This window comes from Mustela erminea, chromosome 17 (assembly GCF_009829155.1).
Source record: "Mustela erminea isolate mMusErm1 chromosome 17, mMusErm1.Pri, whole genome shotgun sequence".
NCBI lineage: Eukaryota > Metazoa > Chordata > Mammalia > Carnivora > Mustelidae > Mustela > Mustela erminea.
This window is the reverse complement of record NC_045630.1, coordinates 10,988,443-11,005,634: the sequence shown is the minus strand read 5'-3', so window position 1 is coordinate 11,005,634 and position 17,192 is coordinate 10,988,443. Positions and strand designations below refer to the sequence as shown.

Sequence of the window (17,192 nt, the reverse complement as noted above, 5' to 3'; positions counted from 1 at the left end):
TGAACACCTGTGCATGCAAGATGTATGTCATTGGTAGTGCACTCATTTATTTATTTATTATTATTTTTATTTTAAAAAATACTTTATTTATTCATTTGACAGAGAGAGACGCAGCAAGAGAGCGAACACAAGCAGGAGGTATGGGAGAGGGAGAAGCAGGCTTCCCGCTGAGCAGGGAGCCCGAAGCAGGCCTTGATCCCAGGACCCTGGGATCATGACCTGAGCCAAAGGCAGATACTTAACAACTGAGCCACCCAGGTGCCCCACTTATTTATTCTTTTAAAAGATTCATTTATTTATTTATTTATTTAGAGAGAGTGAGAGTGCCAAGCAGGAGGAGGGTCAGAGGAAGAGAGAGAGAGTCTCAAGCCAACTCCATGCTGAATGTGGAGCCCTTCTTGGGCCTCAATGTCAGGATCCTGAGATCATGACCTGAGCTGGAATTAAGAGTCGGACATCTAGCTGACTGAGCTACCCAGGTGCCCTGGTCGTACACTTATTTTTAAAACCAGATATGAACGAAGCTAACCTGGCAAAACAGTTTACTGAGTAAATCTTTGCATTACAGAAGATTTCACTGAAGCACTTATTAACATTTAAACCATTCTTTGAGTTAAAAGCAGGTTTTCCAAAATATTAAAAGTGTTTATTGAATGGTAATTCTTCTTTCTCTTTCACGTAAAAATACTTCTCCCTAAATCACAGTTGTTAGACATAAGGTAATTATATTGCTATTATTTGTAAATATAATAACATGATATTTATAGAAAATTCAAACAGATTGGGAAAGCATAAGGAGAAAGGCAAAATAGCTTTTTCTTTTAGGAAAAACTGAAAAAATTATTACCAATTGTTCAGTTTTGTAAACGAATATATAAGGAGCATTCTTACACTTTTACTGTACAGCAGTTACATTTGTGAGGATTAAGTGCATTATAAATATTATTTCTATGCCAACAGTGTGCACATTAAGAATTTTGATGTTCATGGGGTGCCTGGGTGGCTCAGTCATTAAGCGTCTGCCTTCAGCTCACGTCATTATTTCCAGGTCCTGGGATTGAGCCCCACAATGGGCTCCCTGCTCAGAGGGAAGCCTTCTTCACCCTCTCCCACTCCCTCTGCTTGTGTTCCCTCTCTGCCTCCTGCTTGTATTCCCTCTCTCACATCTCTCTTTGTCAAATAAATAAATAAAATTAAAAATAAAAGAATTTTGATGTTCATTACCAAACATATTTCAGAAGGCTTAGGTGTCACCTGAGTGGCTCAGTTAGTTGAGTGCTTTCGGCTCAGGTCATGGTCCCAGGGTCGTGAGACTGAGCCCCATGTTAGGCTCCACACTGGGCTACAGCCTGCTTGGTATTCTCTCTCTCCCTCCTCCTTCTCCTACTCGCACATGAGCTCTCTCTCTTTTTCTCTGAAAGGAAAAAAAGAGAAACTTAGAGTTCTACTAATAGTTTAATAAGTATAGGATGGTATTTTTTTGTTCCTTCTATTTAGTATTACAGTGGCCTCCTTTTTAATTTAGTCTAGATCAGTGGTTATTCAATCTTAGCTTCATGTGGAATCCTTGGTGGTGATTAAAAAGAATTTGGATACCTGGGCCTGTCTTGTCACTGCTGTCCGAATCTGTTCAGTTGTCCCAGGCTATAAATTTAAGTATATATTTTTTATGTGTACATGTGCTGCGTATGCCTGTGCACCATTGTTCTAGATCTGCAGTTTTCTTCTTTCCCAGACCTAACTCTATCCTTTTTTTTTAAAGTTCTTATTTATTTTAGAGAGAGCTAGAAAGAGCTTGTGAGTGGGGGAGGGGCGATGGGAGAGGGAGAGAGAATCTCAAGCAGACTCTGTGCTGAGTGCAGAGCCCAATGCCAGGCTCGATCCCAGGACCCTGAGATCATGACCTGAGTGAGAATCAAGATCAGACGCTCAGCCGCCTGGCCCACCCAGGTGCCTCTCTACCTTTTTATATAATAATTACATTTTCATCCTCGCTACTCTTCTTGAAATGAAATACCATAGTTAAGACAATCTAACTAGTTATATATTTTTAAAAGTCAGCATCAGTGTAATGTTATAACTTGAATGTAAAGGAGAAAAAAATGAAAATACCTTAAAATAATATGTATTTTATTTATATATTTTATTTTTTCAAATTTTTATTTAAATTCTAGTTAGTTAATATACAATATAGTATTGGTTTCAGGAGTAGAATTTAGCGATTCATCCCTTACAAATAACATCCAGTGCTGAACACAACAAAAATAATACATATTTTCTATATAGATGCTCAGGCAAGAGTAGACTAGAAGACATAAATAAGAAGTCAGGTATTTTCATCTACACAGAGTCACCTTGGAAAAGGAAGTACAAAATGTAGGATCAGAAAATACGTTGTTATTGGTAGGTACCTCAAATACCATAGCTGATGTTGCCTTCAGTGATATGCTTTTATAAAATATTAGATAACCTTAGCTGAAGTTCTTAAAATGCATTCATCCCGTGATTTACCTAGAAAATCCAGTGCTATCAAGGCTGTGTAAAAACAAGCTTTTTGTTTTTATATGTGAAAGGAGGCTTAGTTCCAGGCTCGGATAATTAGGAAGTAAGTTTGTCCCTTCTATAGAATGTTTGATTGGACATTTAAAAGTCGTCTTGGGTTGAACAATTGATTCTTTTTTAAAAATTAATTTATTTTTTACTTCTTAGAGTATGCAGGCAGAGGGAGGGGCAGAAGGAGAGGGAGAGAGAATCCTTAAGGAGATTTCCTGCTAAGTGCAGATGCTGATGTGGGGCTTTGATCCCACCACCCTGAGACCATGACCTGAGCTGAAATGAAGAGCTGGACACTTAATTGACTGAGCCACTCAGGCACCCAGATGGATTGATTCTTCATTGTATGGAACTATGCCACACAGATGTCCACCATCTCTGGTTCCTGGCCACTCAGGGCCCATGTCTTTCTCCAGGCATCCTAACAAATAAGGATGCCCCCCATACATTTCCCCAACAACCCTCAAGATTAGGGTTACCCCCATTGGGAGCTACTGGTTTACTTAATCAGTTTTTGTTCTGAGTCCAGTACTATAGAAAATGAAAATGTAGAGATTGCCCGAGTGGTTTCTGAGTCCTGTATGTACTGACACGTGGAATCATTATAGATGTCTTCATTTCTTTTTTTCCATCCAAAAGTCTTTTTCCCATTGTCTTTGTGTCTTAATGCAGTATTTTAATTTCATTTGTTTTTCATGCTATTTTGTTTTTACTGTGAATCATTGATAATGTTCAACTTTCAGAACAGAAAACATTACAGCCAATGTTGTGGACAAAATCTTAATTACATCCTGCATTGCAGTAAGGGAAGAAAATAGGAAAATGTAAATCTGGGAGGTTGTCTTTGAAAAACTGGCAGATATATTATGTGCTGTTGAGGTCTAGATCAAAGTTAAAGTTTGTACAGTTTAGATAATGCCTAATGCTCTTGTAGATCGTGAGGTTTTGCTGCAGTGTCGAATGTGGTTATTTAAGAGATTGCTTTGTAAGCTTTTTCTGTGGTGTGCCTCTGTTAGTGAGCTGTATGGTAAGATGCAATGGTGATGCTGAGCATCAACCTAATAATTACTGTTTGAAAAACATGGTTTTTAATATCATAGTACGATATGAAGTAGGCTGTACCTTGACACTGTGCTATAAACCAGTTTTAAGTGGCATGATTACTTTCTATATTTATGTAGGTGTGACTTGGTTTTTAGATTAAAAGAATGAATATCTTTTTCCTGAAGCAAATGGGAAGATAAGTACGTTCTCTGGTGTTTTCCTGCAGTGATTTAGGAATAGCTTTAAGAAACATACTATCTAGTTTGTAATTACAGTTGAGAAATAGGAGCGCAATATTAATTATGCTGAAGACCTAAAGTTGTTTCGACAGGAACTCTCCAAAATTTAGATGTTTAATTCTCAGGAAGGTCATCTAACAGATCAATAGGTTCATTACCTGGGAGTACATTTTGTGGTTACTTCACCCTGGGAAGCCACCAGGAGACGGAGATGCTCAGAACATAATTGAGTATTGAATCAAATCTGCTCTTAAGATCTTTTGGTCCAGATGGTCTCAGCCTTCGTCTGCTAGGTGCAGTCCTAGCAGATGTTCATGTTTTGAACAGGACCAGAGTGCTTTCTCAGAGACCTCTTCATACTTGTGGTTCATTTCTGCCTACATAGCCGGTCAAATGAGGGCATCTGTCAGCCTTCTCAACTTTTTTTTTTTTTTTTTTTAAAGATTTTATTTATTTATTTGACAGACAGAGATCACAAGTAGGCAGAGAGGCAGGCAGAGAGAGAGAGAGGGAAGCAGGCTCCCTGCTGAGCAGAGAGCCCGATGCGGGACTCGATCCCAGGACCCTGAGATCATGACCTGAGCCGAAGGCAGCGGCTTAACCCACTGAGCCACCCAGGCGCCCAGCCTTCTCAACTTTTAATACCAAGTGAAAACTCTTCTACCAAAGTTGTGGTTCACCCATCAATCAGAAATAAAAAATATTAGCGATAGTTTTCTATCAGTGGGAATGATCATGAATTTGTTTGCTAAACCCACTCTCATTGAAAGATCAGATGAAGGAAAGAAAATATATAGCTATGTGGGAGTCCATTTATACCAACCTAACTTCCCAAAGGATGGCAATAACAATCACAGAAAACTGTTCACTAAGTTATACAAGTTTCTCTCATGCAGAGCTTTTTAGCAAACTGAATTATCTCCAATCTCTAAGCAGGGTGGATATTATGTAGCAGTTTTCAAACTTAATTGACAATGGAACCATATTTTTCTTTCTTTTTTTTTTTTTCATTTCATTTTATTTCTTTTCAGTCTTCCAAAATTTATTGTTATGCACCACACCCAGTGCTCCATGTGCCCTCCACAGTACCCACCACCGGGGTCACCCAACACTCCACCACCCTCCCCTCCAAACCCCTGTTTGTTTCTCAGAGTCCACAGTTTCTCATGGTTCGTCTCCCCCTCCAACTTTCCCCGAACCCACTTCTTCTCTCCATCTCCCAGTGTCCTCCATGTTATTCCTTATGCTCCACAAGTAAGTAAAACCATATGATAATTGACCCTCTCTGCTTGACTTATTTCACTCAGCATAGTCTCTTCTAAACAATTTAGCCCTCTAAACAATAGAAAATTTTCTTTCACTGACTTATAGTTTAATATTACTTCTTCTAGTGAGTATGGATATTAGAAGTAGCTATGTGTTGACCATTATAATTGTCCAGTATGTTAATTAGCATTCTTGGAATAAATTCCTCCTATGATTTAATACTTGGTAAAGCTGTGTGTTTTTCTTTTCTATCAGTTGAGAATTATATAAGCCATTATGTTTTATTTTTTGCCTTGCCTGTAAGGCAAGTCACATAAATGTAGTGCGAAGACATGGCAATTATTTCGATCTTATGGGTAGAATACTAAGAACTTTTATTCTCTTTTATGTTTATGTAGCTTGGTGGTGACATTCCACCCTGCCTTACTTTACTCATCTTTAATGTAAGGATAAGGTACACCATTTGGATTATTGTGAAAATAAAATGTTTCAATTGTTTAGCCGTGTGTCTGACATACTGTAGAATGCTACGTAAATGCTAGAGGACTTTTTTTTTTTTTTTAAATAACTCTAATGCTTTTTCGTTTCTAATTTTACAACCTTATTTCATTTACATCTTTATTTTGAAACAACTGAGTCTTGTTTAGAAGTGAGTGAAGCTTAAAAAACTAAAAAAACCTACATAAAATACTAAAAAAGCAAAAAGATTAGAAATATCACATCAAGAGCATTGCTGTAGTGGATAAGAAGAAATGAAGTGAGGCAGTCATGGGTCACGTTGATAAAAGAAGTGATGTAGCCCTTACAAACAATGTCTTCAAGATTTGAGTTCGTAGGAAATAGCAGACAAGCCACACCTTCACCCAGGAACTCAACATGGGCAGTTTCTGAGCAAAATGCTGGCTTGAAACTCACAGTTTTTCTTTCTTTCTTTCTTTCTTTCTTTCTTTCTTTCTTTCTTTCTTTCTTTCTTTCTTTCGAAACTCACAGTTTCAAAGTAGTTATAGCACTTTTGAATTTTTTACAAAACTTATCTATTTGAGAGAGAGAGTACACTCAAGCTCACGAGTTGGGGGAGGGCAGAGGGACAAGTTGACTCCCTGCTTAGCTTGTAGCCCCAAGTGAGGCTCCATTCCAGGACCCCGAGATCACGGCCCTAGCTGAAGTCAGACACTTAACCAACTGATCCACTCAGGCGGCCCCAGGTTTGAAATTTCTGGTTGTACTGCATGTTTGCGCTAAAGGTGGGAGAGAGAGAGTTCCTCCTGGAGGGATTTCACAGGGCCTGGAGTTGGGAGGCGTTTTTAGAGTTTCTGAAGCCAGAATGCACGTGAGCATCAGGCATTTCAATGATGCAACTTGTAGCGCTCAGTCGGAATGGAACGTGTCCGACATGTGGTCGAGCTGTCTCCCACTCACCAGGGTTAAGTCTTAGATACTGTGGGATGTATTTCCCTATAGAAGTCATTCCATGTGGAGGAGCCTTAGCATTTCTGACTCCAGGATTCAGGGAGACAGTGTCCTCCCCATTGTCCTCTCTCCTCAGTGTTGCAGGTTTGGAGACTGACTCAGTGGTCTTTTCAGCCACACCAGCACATGGGTAGGATGGTGGGTTAAGTGACCTTATAATTTACATCCAAAGCGTACTTTTCAAAATGAAAAGGGGCACTCTTAGTGACTAGGCCAGGACGACATAAATAAACATCAGCAGTCCTGGGCAAATGACATTTGGTCACTGTAGTTAAGAACCTCTTTCTGTGTGCTCTTCAAAAACAAAAGGTTTCATACTTATTGTTATGTTAGCCCCTGATAGTTCTACTCCCTAAGGCAGCACAGAAGTTCAAAAGGCCATCTGCCCTGTTTTGATTTTCCTGAACCATGTGTTTATTTTCTAGTTTGGTGTGATATTTTCTTTTTGTATTCAAAATCACTGTCTCTTATTGAATCCTATTAATCAGCTAAAAGATAAAAGACTATCCGATAAATTATTAAGTAAGCCATAATGATTCTTCCTTGGACTCCACAGCCAGGTAATAGCTAGGCAGTAAATTAAAGGTGGAGAGAAGCGTTGAAGTCCACGCCTGGTAATTACATGCTTGGCAAAGACTGGATTCTGCATCATTGATAGTATTAGAATATTGCTTTCATTTTCTATTTTGTAGTTATAGTTAAGCTGTTGACATTAAATTCATGTTGATCACTCTCCACACAAAACCGGTGTAAATGAAAGTTACAACATATACCCTCCCCACTCTTGTCTTAACAGAAAAAAGCTTGGCCGGACCACAAGCGGGAATGCAAATGCCTTAAAAACTGCAAACCCAGGTATCCCCCGGATTCTGTTCGACTGCTTGGCAGAGTTGTTTTCAAACTTGTGAGTATAAAACTCATGGAATATACTTGGGTTTTAATTAAGCAGAGCACTTGGAGTTGTGTGTATTATGTATATTTTGAATAAGATTGTATTATTTAGAGAGAGAAAGAGTTGAGTGGGGGGAGGGTCAGAGGGAGACTCTCAAGCAGACTCCCTGCTGAGCTCAAAGCCAGAGGCAGGACTTGATCTCAGGACCCTGAGAGCCCGCCTGAGCAGAAGTCTAGAGGAGGACGCTTAACCAACTGAGCCACCTAGTGCCCCATATTATTATTTAAGGCCGACTTTAGACCCCTGTGAAGGTAGAAGGCAGGTTATTCCAGGGAGTAGCTTAGGACAAAAACTTGCCATTTCCCTGTTAACCACAGCATTAGTGTGGCTGGACAACACAGTGCCCTCTTTGAAGGCCCTGTGTGTGTGTAATCCCCTGGAAACATAAGGTCATATATTGAAGGCATGAGATAATCAGAAATGTCTGTTACGTTGTCTTCATTACTTTTCGACTATGAACTATTGCATAGGGCAGGTGTATAACTTTTCACTTGCTTCTTAAAGTGAGGTTTTAATTAGATGATAATTAATCTTACATGGAAGAGTGCTTATCTTTTTTTTTTTTTTTTTAAATAGCCAAGTTTCACTGAAATTGTTTTCAGTCCTTTTCCCCTCCTCTGCCTAAACAACCACTAGATTCTGTGAAATAAGCCTCTGGCAATACCCTCCAGACTTATTTTTGCCAGGCTTTCACATGAATATCTCTTTCTCAAATTATTTCAGAATAAAGCTCTCTTCTGTCCTGTTGTTTATTGATTTTTTTGGGGTATGGGAAGGCTATAAGATTTTATAGAGGGTTTTTAATCATGGAAAAATACGTTTTTACAACTAAAACTAACACAATGTTTTTTGTCAGTTATACTTCAATTTTTAAAAAATGGATGTGGAATACCAAATGAGCATTGTCTTTGGTCTGAATATATAACGTCTATTATATATTTAGTTACTATTTGCAAATACATACATTGTGTTGAACTAATATATACAAATTTATTTCGTAGCATAATACATTCAGATCAAGTTTGTTATTATGCATTTCTTTAATTGCTAGATATTAGAAGTATGATCACTATATTTGAGGCTGAACTTTTTTTTTTTTTTTTTTTTACTTTATTAATATCAGAAAGAGAACCAGGACCTACTGGATCAGAATCTAATAGAAAGCACTGATAATAATAGATTTGTTCTATTGAGCATTTAGGATTTCCAGGCCCCATGCTAATTGCTTTGCAGGATAGACCTCATTTCATCCCCACCACAACCCAGGGAATCTGTGATTCTCCTATGTTTTAGATAAGGACATTGATGACTTTCGACTCAAGGTAGTTTGGTGAAAGTTGCAGTTTGTAATAAACTCTTACTTTTATTCATCCATCTCTGCTTTTCTGTAATTAGTATTAAAATCCTTACAGTGACACAAGTCTGTAGATAGAGCTGGGGAAAAAGAAATAAAAGTACGAGAACTTTTTGTAAAAGAATTTTCCATTTGGAAATTAAAATGATAACTTGATTTCTAAGTCATAACTTAGATTTCATTTTAAAATTGTTACTGACTGAATAATTCAACTCTCAGAAAGTGATGAAGAGGAGGAATATATACAACGTCTTTTTAAAGAGTTTTATTTAAGTAGCTAAAGAGATTCAAATATATGCATTGATATTGGAACACTTGAAATTGTTTTTGGTGCTTTCCGCCCTTGCTTTATAGATGGAAGAAACACCGTCTGAATCGGAGAAACTTTACTCATTTTATGATCTGGAGTCAAGTAAGTGATTGTCCATCAGCACCAAAAAAATCCTATCATTTTTTTTTGCTGACCTTGTGCATTGCTTTCTTTTTAACATTGTTCTGTCTCCTTATTATGTGAGGCAAATCTAATAAACCTTTTCATGTCTTTATATATGCTTGATACATTAGCTTATTTTACTCCAGGGTAGTTTTGACCTTTTAGGAGTTTATAAAGTACTAGAACCTGATCTTTGTTTCTTTTTGATGCCAGGGAACAGTGATGTGAACAAGGGGCTTCCCGGGTTACTGGTCCTTTAGATAATGAGCAAAGTAGATGGTGTAGGGGATTTGGGCTGTCTGATAGCATTGCACGTTCTTCTTTTCCACTCCCGTGGTGGCGGCCGTGATATTTGGGAACACTAACAGACCCTTCAGTCTGAGTGTTCAGTCAATGTAGGATTTATGTTCCTTTCATACTGGCACAGATCCCCTTCAGAGAGGTAGGTTGTCCACGACTTCAACTGCAAAGTAGCCAAAGCTCATAGAGTAAACTTTGCTATACAGTTTAATATTTCTGGGTGGAGACAAATACAAAGATGATCTAATACAGATTTATGGTTATGGGATTCTAAGTGCCAATGATAATAAATTATTATTTAAGAAATTAGTGGGTTAATTGTTCTGTTGAACAAGTAATTTAAAGAGAATATGTAGAGCTGACATGAGCCCCAGAATTACGTTATAGTTCAACTTGATGTATCTTTTCAGTTTTAATAGAGAACTAATTAGTCATTTTTTCATGTTATATTACTGCTAAGTAATTAATATCTCTCGCTGGGAGTCTTACTGTTAATGGGAGCCCTGCTCAGTAGTGGTGCCACCCTTGCTGTCTTAAGTGAAATGTTCTCAAACGTTATTAATTGTACACTCTTAGCCTAGCACCTTTTGTGGTATAAATTAAATTGAGTTTTGAATGGGGTGGTTTTTTGACGACTGTGCTCTGGGACCTACTCCTTCTGTTTGGGTATTAGCAGCACCACATCTTGTTTATTCAATGTGGGAATAACTTGAAGACAAGATTTCTTGGGTTGGCCTCCGTTTTTTTCTTGATGTACTTTTTATATGACACATTTCATCGGTTAGACTCTGGCTGTAAAGTTTTTACTTTTTTTTTTCCTTTTATTTTTGTTTTTTCCTTTGAGATATACTGTTTATCAGTTGGTCATACCTGGTTGAAAATTGTTTCATGGGAAGAGGTGCTTAAATTCACTGAGTTGATGTGGTTGTGGTGGGTTGAGCATGTGTCCAGGGGGATATAGAGGACCCGTAACACACATCTTGCCTGATTTTAGTTGTAGTGTTTTTCATCCGTACATGTATTCATTTTGTTTTAAAAGAATTTGATCTTACATAGTAGATGGAATTTGGCACAATTTGATAATGTAGGTATTGTAATTTGTAGTTGTGAAAAAATAAAAAGGAACGTATTTGCTCTCTGTCAGAATGGAATCCAGGAAGGATAAATCTGGTTTAACAGCTAACATCGAACACCTGAAAATTGTCTATTAAAAATTCACTGTGTGATTGTGCTATTTATTCTCTCTTTTAAAAAGATATTAACAAACTGACTGAAGATAAGAAAGAGGGCCTTAGGCAACTCGTAATGACATTTCAACATTTCATGAGAGAAGAAATCCAGGATGCTTCTCAGCTGCCACCTTCCTTTGACATTTTCGAAGCTTTTGCAAAAGTAAGTGTTAAGTGTTTGATTTCCTTGTTAATGCCCTAAATCAACCCTTTACTTCTTATTTTGTTGTTGATCCATGAAAATTTAGGACCCTTCATACCTTAAATCACTCTTCTACATTACCAGTGAGGGAAAGAGAGAATGTACTGCTTATGTTGAAAGGAGTATTACTACTTCTTCTGTTTTATCGGTGCTCTTACTCATGGCCCGCTTATGTTCATTGTCAGTATGCAAAGCACCCTTTCATACTCTCACGAGTGTGCTTGCTTTTCTCCAGAGGAAACAGCCTGTTCCCTTGTTTCTTACGAATGGATTGTTAAGGTTGCCATTGCAGTGTTCTTTCAGTGATGGATCTTGGTTTTTGAAGTGAAAAATATATTGGAATCCATTTCTTGATTATGTGATTACTAAATAATATGAAAATATAACCATTTCTGATTTAAAAATCATTGAAAATCCATCTAAATGTTCCAGGTCAGTAAAATCCTATGTTAGGTATAGAAAATAGGTTTAATTTAGTATTTTTGTGTGGGGTCTCTTGGTAGTCATCACGTGACATGTTCTGTTTGCAAATTATTCTGATGGCTTGTTTGGGACCGGGGAGAAAGCATGCACCAGCTGATTCTTGCTCTCTGTGCTGGGATAAGGACAAAGGATCAGATACCTCCCCACTGCTGGGTGTTTGCTCTCCTGGCTTTCCCATATTGTGTATTTTGGTTCCCTTCAATATTGATCACATTTTAATAATAAGTAAAATTTAACATTCGACGGTGATTTTTACCAGTGCTATTACATTTCATAAGTGCACATCTACTAACATATTATTCCATGAATATTTTTAAAGTATGTTTTGTAATCTACCTGTTTTCTAAGAATTCAAAGGTGATTTGTGTGATTGCTCGAGATGTATTCTTGATTTGTAGTTTTATACTTCAGGGTATGTTTTTATGATTTTCTGGTAGTATCACCTTAACATTACATTCTGGTTGTCTCCAGTTTAAAACTGATTTCAAAATACAGTGTTTACTTATAATACATAAGAGAAGTGTCTCTTTTGTTTATTTCACATCCTTCTGAAAATCATAGTCTTTAGGAGTACTGTGTGTACAATACACACTGGTGCTTTTGTTGTTAGACACTCTACAGAGTAATGCCTCCTGTAAGATAAAAATATGCCTTGTGTTGACTGTAACTTCATTCGTGGTGTTAAGTCTGTGGCTTTTCTGTGACAGTTGTTTTTGTTGTTAGCAACTGTTCGAGTGGTAATTACTGGTGTTACTACTATTTATGGAGATATTTAAAAATACTTTATTGTTCAATATAACATGTGAATTACTTTTTCATTTCTCATATTTCTTTTTAAAATTTTTCATTTCATGTCCTTACAGTGAAATTCTTTCCATGCTGTATAGGGGAAAGTTCTGTCATTATAAATAAGTAGACGAAGTTTTAATCATATGCTCTCCCTTCTCCACACTTACTTGTATTTGTTATTGTCACAAAACAAAAGACATATTTGAGATTTTGGGGGGAAGTGGGCTCAGATTTGTGATTTCTGCCTTACAATGTAGATTAAAGTAACATTACCCTATGGCTCCTGTACTTCCTTGCAAAAGTTTTACTAAGATTTTATAAATTGTTAGTTTTCTGCTTATACATATGTCCTTAAAAGGGATCACTTTCCTCCTCCTCTTTTTCTCCTCTCCTTCTTCTTCTTTGTCGTCATTTTTGTTGTTGTTGTTAATAGAATAGTCTAGGGGCGCCTGGGTGGTTCATTCAGTTGTGTCTGCCACCTGCTCAGGTCATGATCTCAGGGTCCTAGGATCGAGCCCTGCATCGTGCTCTCTTCTTATTGGGGAGTCTGCTTCTCCCTCTCCCTCTGCCACTTTCTCTCTCTGTGTCTCTCTCAAACAAACAAACAAATAAATAAAATATTAAAAAGTCGACTAGTCTAATATTGAAGTTAATCGGTGTCATGCCAGCCTCAGGGATGGCTGCTGCCATGGCAAGTGTACGCGGTGCCGGCCATGACGGACACATTGGAAGTGGCTGGAGACTGTTAGAGGATCTTATACCAACATACTGCCTCTCTCCCTGTCTTCATGGCTTAGAATTAACCAGAGAGGAGGGGACCCCACAGTGTGTCCAGCCCTGTACAGACTGTGTGGCATAGTTTCAGGCTGCCCTGCCGTTCTCAGCCTCATGCACTGGCTTCCAGTTTATGCTGAAGAGAGCTGGCTTTGCCTTGTCCCAATAAAGAAAATCCGGTTTTCTATTTTGCTTTTGGTCCCCTTCTTTTGTAGTCATTCTGGTTCTGCGCAGGTTTTAGACCTTCTAAGCTTATATCTTAGCTCATCTCATTGTCACTTAAGGCAGAAGGAGTTCTGAGAACTTTTTTATATTTGTTTATATCCTAATTTTTTTGACTATGAAAGTAGAGAGATTAGTACGATAAATCTACATGTCTCTGTCACCTGGTTTCAATAATTTTTGAATTTGTTTTTTATTTGACATTTTTAATACTTAGATTTCAAACACACGTTCTTTATTTAAAATTGAGATTTCCAAACATTCCTTACAATTAATCCTTTCTTATGAAGCCTCTTGGCCACCTGAGGAGTTAGTGAATTCACTTATTCAATTAAGCAGACTTTTTTTTTTTTTTTAAAAGATTTTATTTATTTATTTGACAGAGATCACAAGTAGGCAGAGAGGCAGGCAGAGAGAGGAAGGGAAGCAGGCTCCCCGCTGAGCAGAGAGCCCGATGCGGGGCTCGATTCCAGGACCCTGGGATCATGACCTAAGCCGAAGGCAGAGGCTTAACCCACTGAGCCACCCAGGCGCCCCAAGCAGACCTTTTATATATATATTTTTTGTAGGCCTACCATGTGCAAAGCATCCTTGATACAGGTTATAGAAGTGTTGGCTGATTATAAATCAGAAAATTTTCCACTAAGGCAAAAACCTCAGCAAATCAAAAGTCTTACTTGGGAATATGCATATATTTGTTAAACTTGCCCTTGCCTTGAATCAAAAGGGCTCAGTGGAGAATGAGAAGGTTTTTAACCTGAGCTCATGATTAATTCCGGCTAGGCTTTTGTCTTTTTTCTTTTTCTGCTTCATCTTTTTTTTTTTTTTTTTTAATGTTAACATGCAGCATGGTATTAGTTTTAGTTGTACAATTTAGTGATTCAACACTTCCATACATCATCTGGCGCTCATCACGACAGGTGCACTCCTGAATCCCCGTCACCTGTTTCACCCATTCACAGAACACTGTGTGTTCTCTGAAGCTGAGAGTCTTTTCTTGATTTCCCTCTTTCTTTCTCTCTCTCTTTGTATTTTTTAAAAAGATTTTATTTATTTATTTGACAGAGGGAGAGAGAGAGATCACAAGTGGGCAGAGAGACAGGCAGAGAGAGCGGGGGAAGCAGGCTCCCCACTGAGCGGAGCACCCGACATGGGGCTTGATCCCAGGACCCTGAGATCATGACCTGAGCCCACACTTAACCAATTGAACCACCCAGGTGCCCCAAGAAGGACAGATTTAAATGGCATCCTGAGTAGTCTGATGGTTAAGTTGCTTTCTGAGACTAGAAAATGAAATTCCCTCAGTCTTGATTTCCTCATCTGTTATTGGGAATTGTCCTCATCATCACTGTATCTACTTCAGAGATGAAAGTAAAGATTAAGCCAGAAGTACTAAGTGTAATGTATATTACTAATTCCTGCTACTGCTGGCCCCACCTCGCAGCTTCATTTTTATTGGGGTCTAAAACTTCAGTGTTTTATGTCTCCCTGTGCTGTCAGCTAGATGGTCAGGAGCCAGTCTGCAGCTCAGTGTAAACCAGTCTCTGCCGGGTGGGGGGGGGGGGTGGCTCACAGTCGTGCCCACTGCTCGGGTCTCTTGAAATGCTGAGAATTACATGTAGCTCTTGTGGATGGAAATCTTTTACTGTTTCCTGCATTCACGAATAGCTCCATGACTTCTAAGTAGTTCCTTGGGATGTCACAGAGGACGTACAGAAGTAAGCTTCACATGATCGATGAAATGTTTCTCACACATGCATTTTCCAAGGATGAAATGAAATTAAAAGACTCATTAATTATCATGTTATAATTCACTGAAATGGCATGGAGTGTGTAGTATTTCTCTGTTCTGTCCTTGAAATGTATGTTGATTTTTTTTTTTTTAAATATTTTATTTATTTGACAGAGGGAGATCACAGGCAGGCAGAGAAATAGGAGGAAGCAGGCTCCCTGCTGAGCAGAGAGCCCAATGTGGGACTCCATCCCAGGACCCTGAGATCATGACCTGAGCCGAAGGCAGCGGCTTAACCCACTGAGCCACCCAGGCGCCCTTGTATGTTGATTGTTATGCGTAATAGTTATTAATGCCTAAATTTAATGTCAGTAGACCTGGATTTGAGTTTATTTCCTATGCAAAGAGTAGATTTTTTTTTTTTTTTTAGAGATTATTGCACAGAGTTTGAGAAAAAATGAACTTAATTATTTTTTTCTGGACTTAGAACTTCCTTTTCTAAAAATGCATTTGGTGGGACGCCTGGGTGGCTCAGTTGGTTAAGCAGCTGCCTTCAGTTCAGGTCGTGATCCCAGCATCCTGGGATCGAGTCCCGCATCGGGCTCCTTGCTCAGCAGGGAGCCTGCTTCTCCCTCTGCCTCTGCCTGCCACTCTGTCTGCCTGTGCTCACTCTCTCTGACAAATAAATAAATAAAATCTTTTTTAAAAAGTGCATTTGGTAAACCGATGAGAGATGTGATAAGATCAGTGTAATAAAATAGAAAATGAACTAGTTGCATAAAATGTTTCAAAAACAGACATTAAATTGGAAGTTGCCTTCCTGACTACAAAATGTGTCTTTGTGTTTCCAGAGCTCTCTGAAAAGTACTTTTGAACTGTGTAATTGTACAACTGCCACAGAATTTATTGATTGGAAATTCCACATCTGTTTGAGAAGATATTCTCTCTGTTTTCCTTTCAAACAAAATAATTATTCTGGTAGCATGTTATTTTATTCTTTAGGGCACATATGCGACCTTCAGAACCTGCCTTTCTAAACTCTAAATTTTAATGTTATTAATTGCAGCTGTTTTTTCAATATACACGGTGGTTGTACAGACTTGAAAATAAGTTTAGTTAAGAAGGTTTTTTATTTTTGTAAGCTGCTATTTAAAATTTACATTCATTTTGCTCCTGATCAAATTGTTTTTTACTGGGATTAGAATTCTTTTTTATTGGAGGAGCAGTGGAAAATGTGTTCACCCAAGAATCTTGCTAATTCATGATAGGAAAAGAAATAGTAATTTAATACTTTTGATTGAGATATGTTAGAAATAATACACAAGAAAATAGTAATGATAGTATTATATTTGAGACTGCATGCTTGGTTTGGCTGCTGTGTGATGTGTACAAATCTGTGTGATATTCTGCCATAACCTCATAATTTCAGTAAAGCGTGTAAAATCAGCAAGAAGGAAAAATTACTAAATAACCCCTTTTTGGGGTCCCTTTTAATTCACTGAAGAGCATTGTGCCTGAGTAGAAGGTAGGAACAAACTTGTTCTTGATATATTCAGTTTTTAATTTAAAGTTTTCAGTTTGTTAGCCTTCTTATTTCTAGATGTGCAGGGTGCTTTTATTACCTCACTGTTGCTGGTAGGCTAATTCGTGGGAAGAATATTACTTCTTTTGGTTTGAAAAATCAAGAGTGTGTATGTTTGCTTCTCGAGGGTTTCAAGTTCATGCAGGATCATGTTTTAGAGCCTTTTTTTGATCAGCTCAGTTGGGTTTCCCCACTGTAAAGAAAGCAATCTTTTGAATTAATAAAGTGATGAATTATCTAATTACAAAGTTGTTGGGAAATGGCACTATGATAACTTCGACTGCATTACTAAATGATCCCAGTGACTGATCAGATGTTGCCTGGGTTCCATTAAGGAAAAATATGCCATTAAATATTTACTACTAAAAGCAAGTAGACGAATCAGGATTGCTAACCTCTGATCACTGGGGTGCTTGTATCTTGCTAACCTCTGATCACTGGGGTGCTTGTATCTGTTTGCTTGGAGGTAGCTGCTAGATGGGACATCCCTCGTTTCTGCTCAGCACAGCTGCTAGAAGACTTCGTTGTGGGAATGTCGCCTCTCGTCTGGTTTTAAGGAAAGCAGGCA

At 38.1% G+C, this 17,192-nt stretch overlaps 1 protein-coding gene across 2 annotated transcripts in view; it reads left to right on the top strand.

The window, feature by feature from the left end:
• The window catches only part of SMYD3 (SET and MYND domain containing 3), a 709,956-nt gene that overhangs the window by 184,163 nt on the left and 508,601 nt on the right, over nt 1-17,192 (top strand). For both annotated transcript variants that reach the window (XM_032317688.1, XM_032317687.1), the window contains exons 3-5: nt 7,369-7,476; nt 9,233-9,290; nt 10,867-11,003. In XM_032317688.1, the coding sequence (XP_032173579.1) occupies nt 7,369-7,476; nt 9,233-9,290; nt 10,867-11,003 (303 nt within the window). The remainder of the gene's footprint in view (nt 1-7,368; nt 7,477-9,232; nt 9,291-10,866; nt 11,004-17,192) is intronic.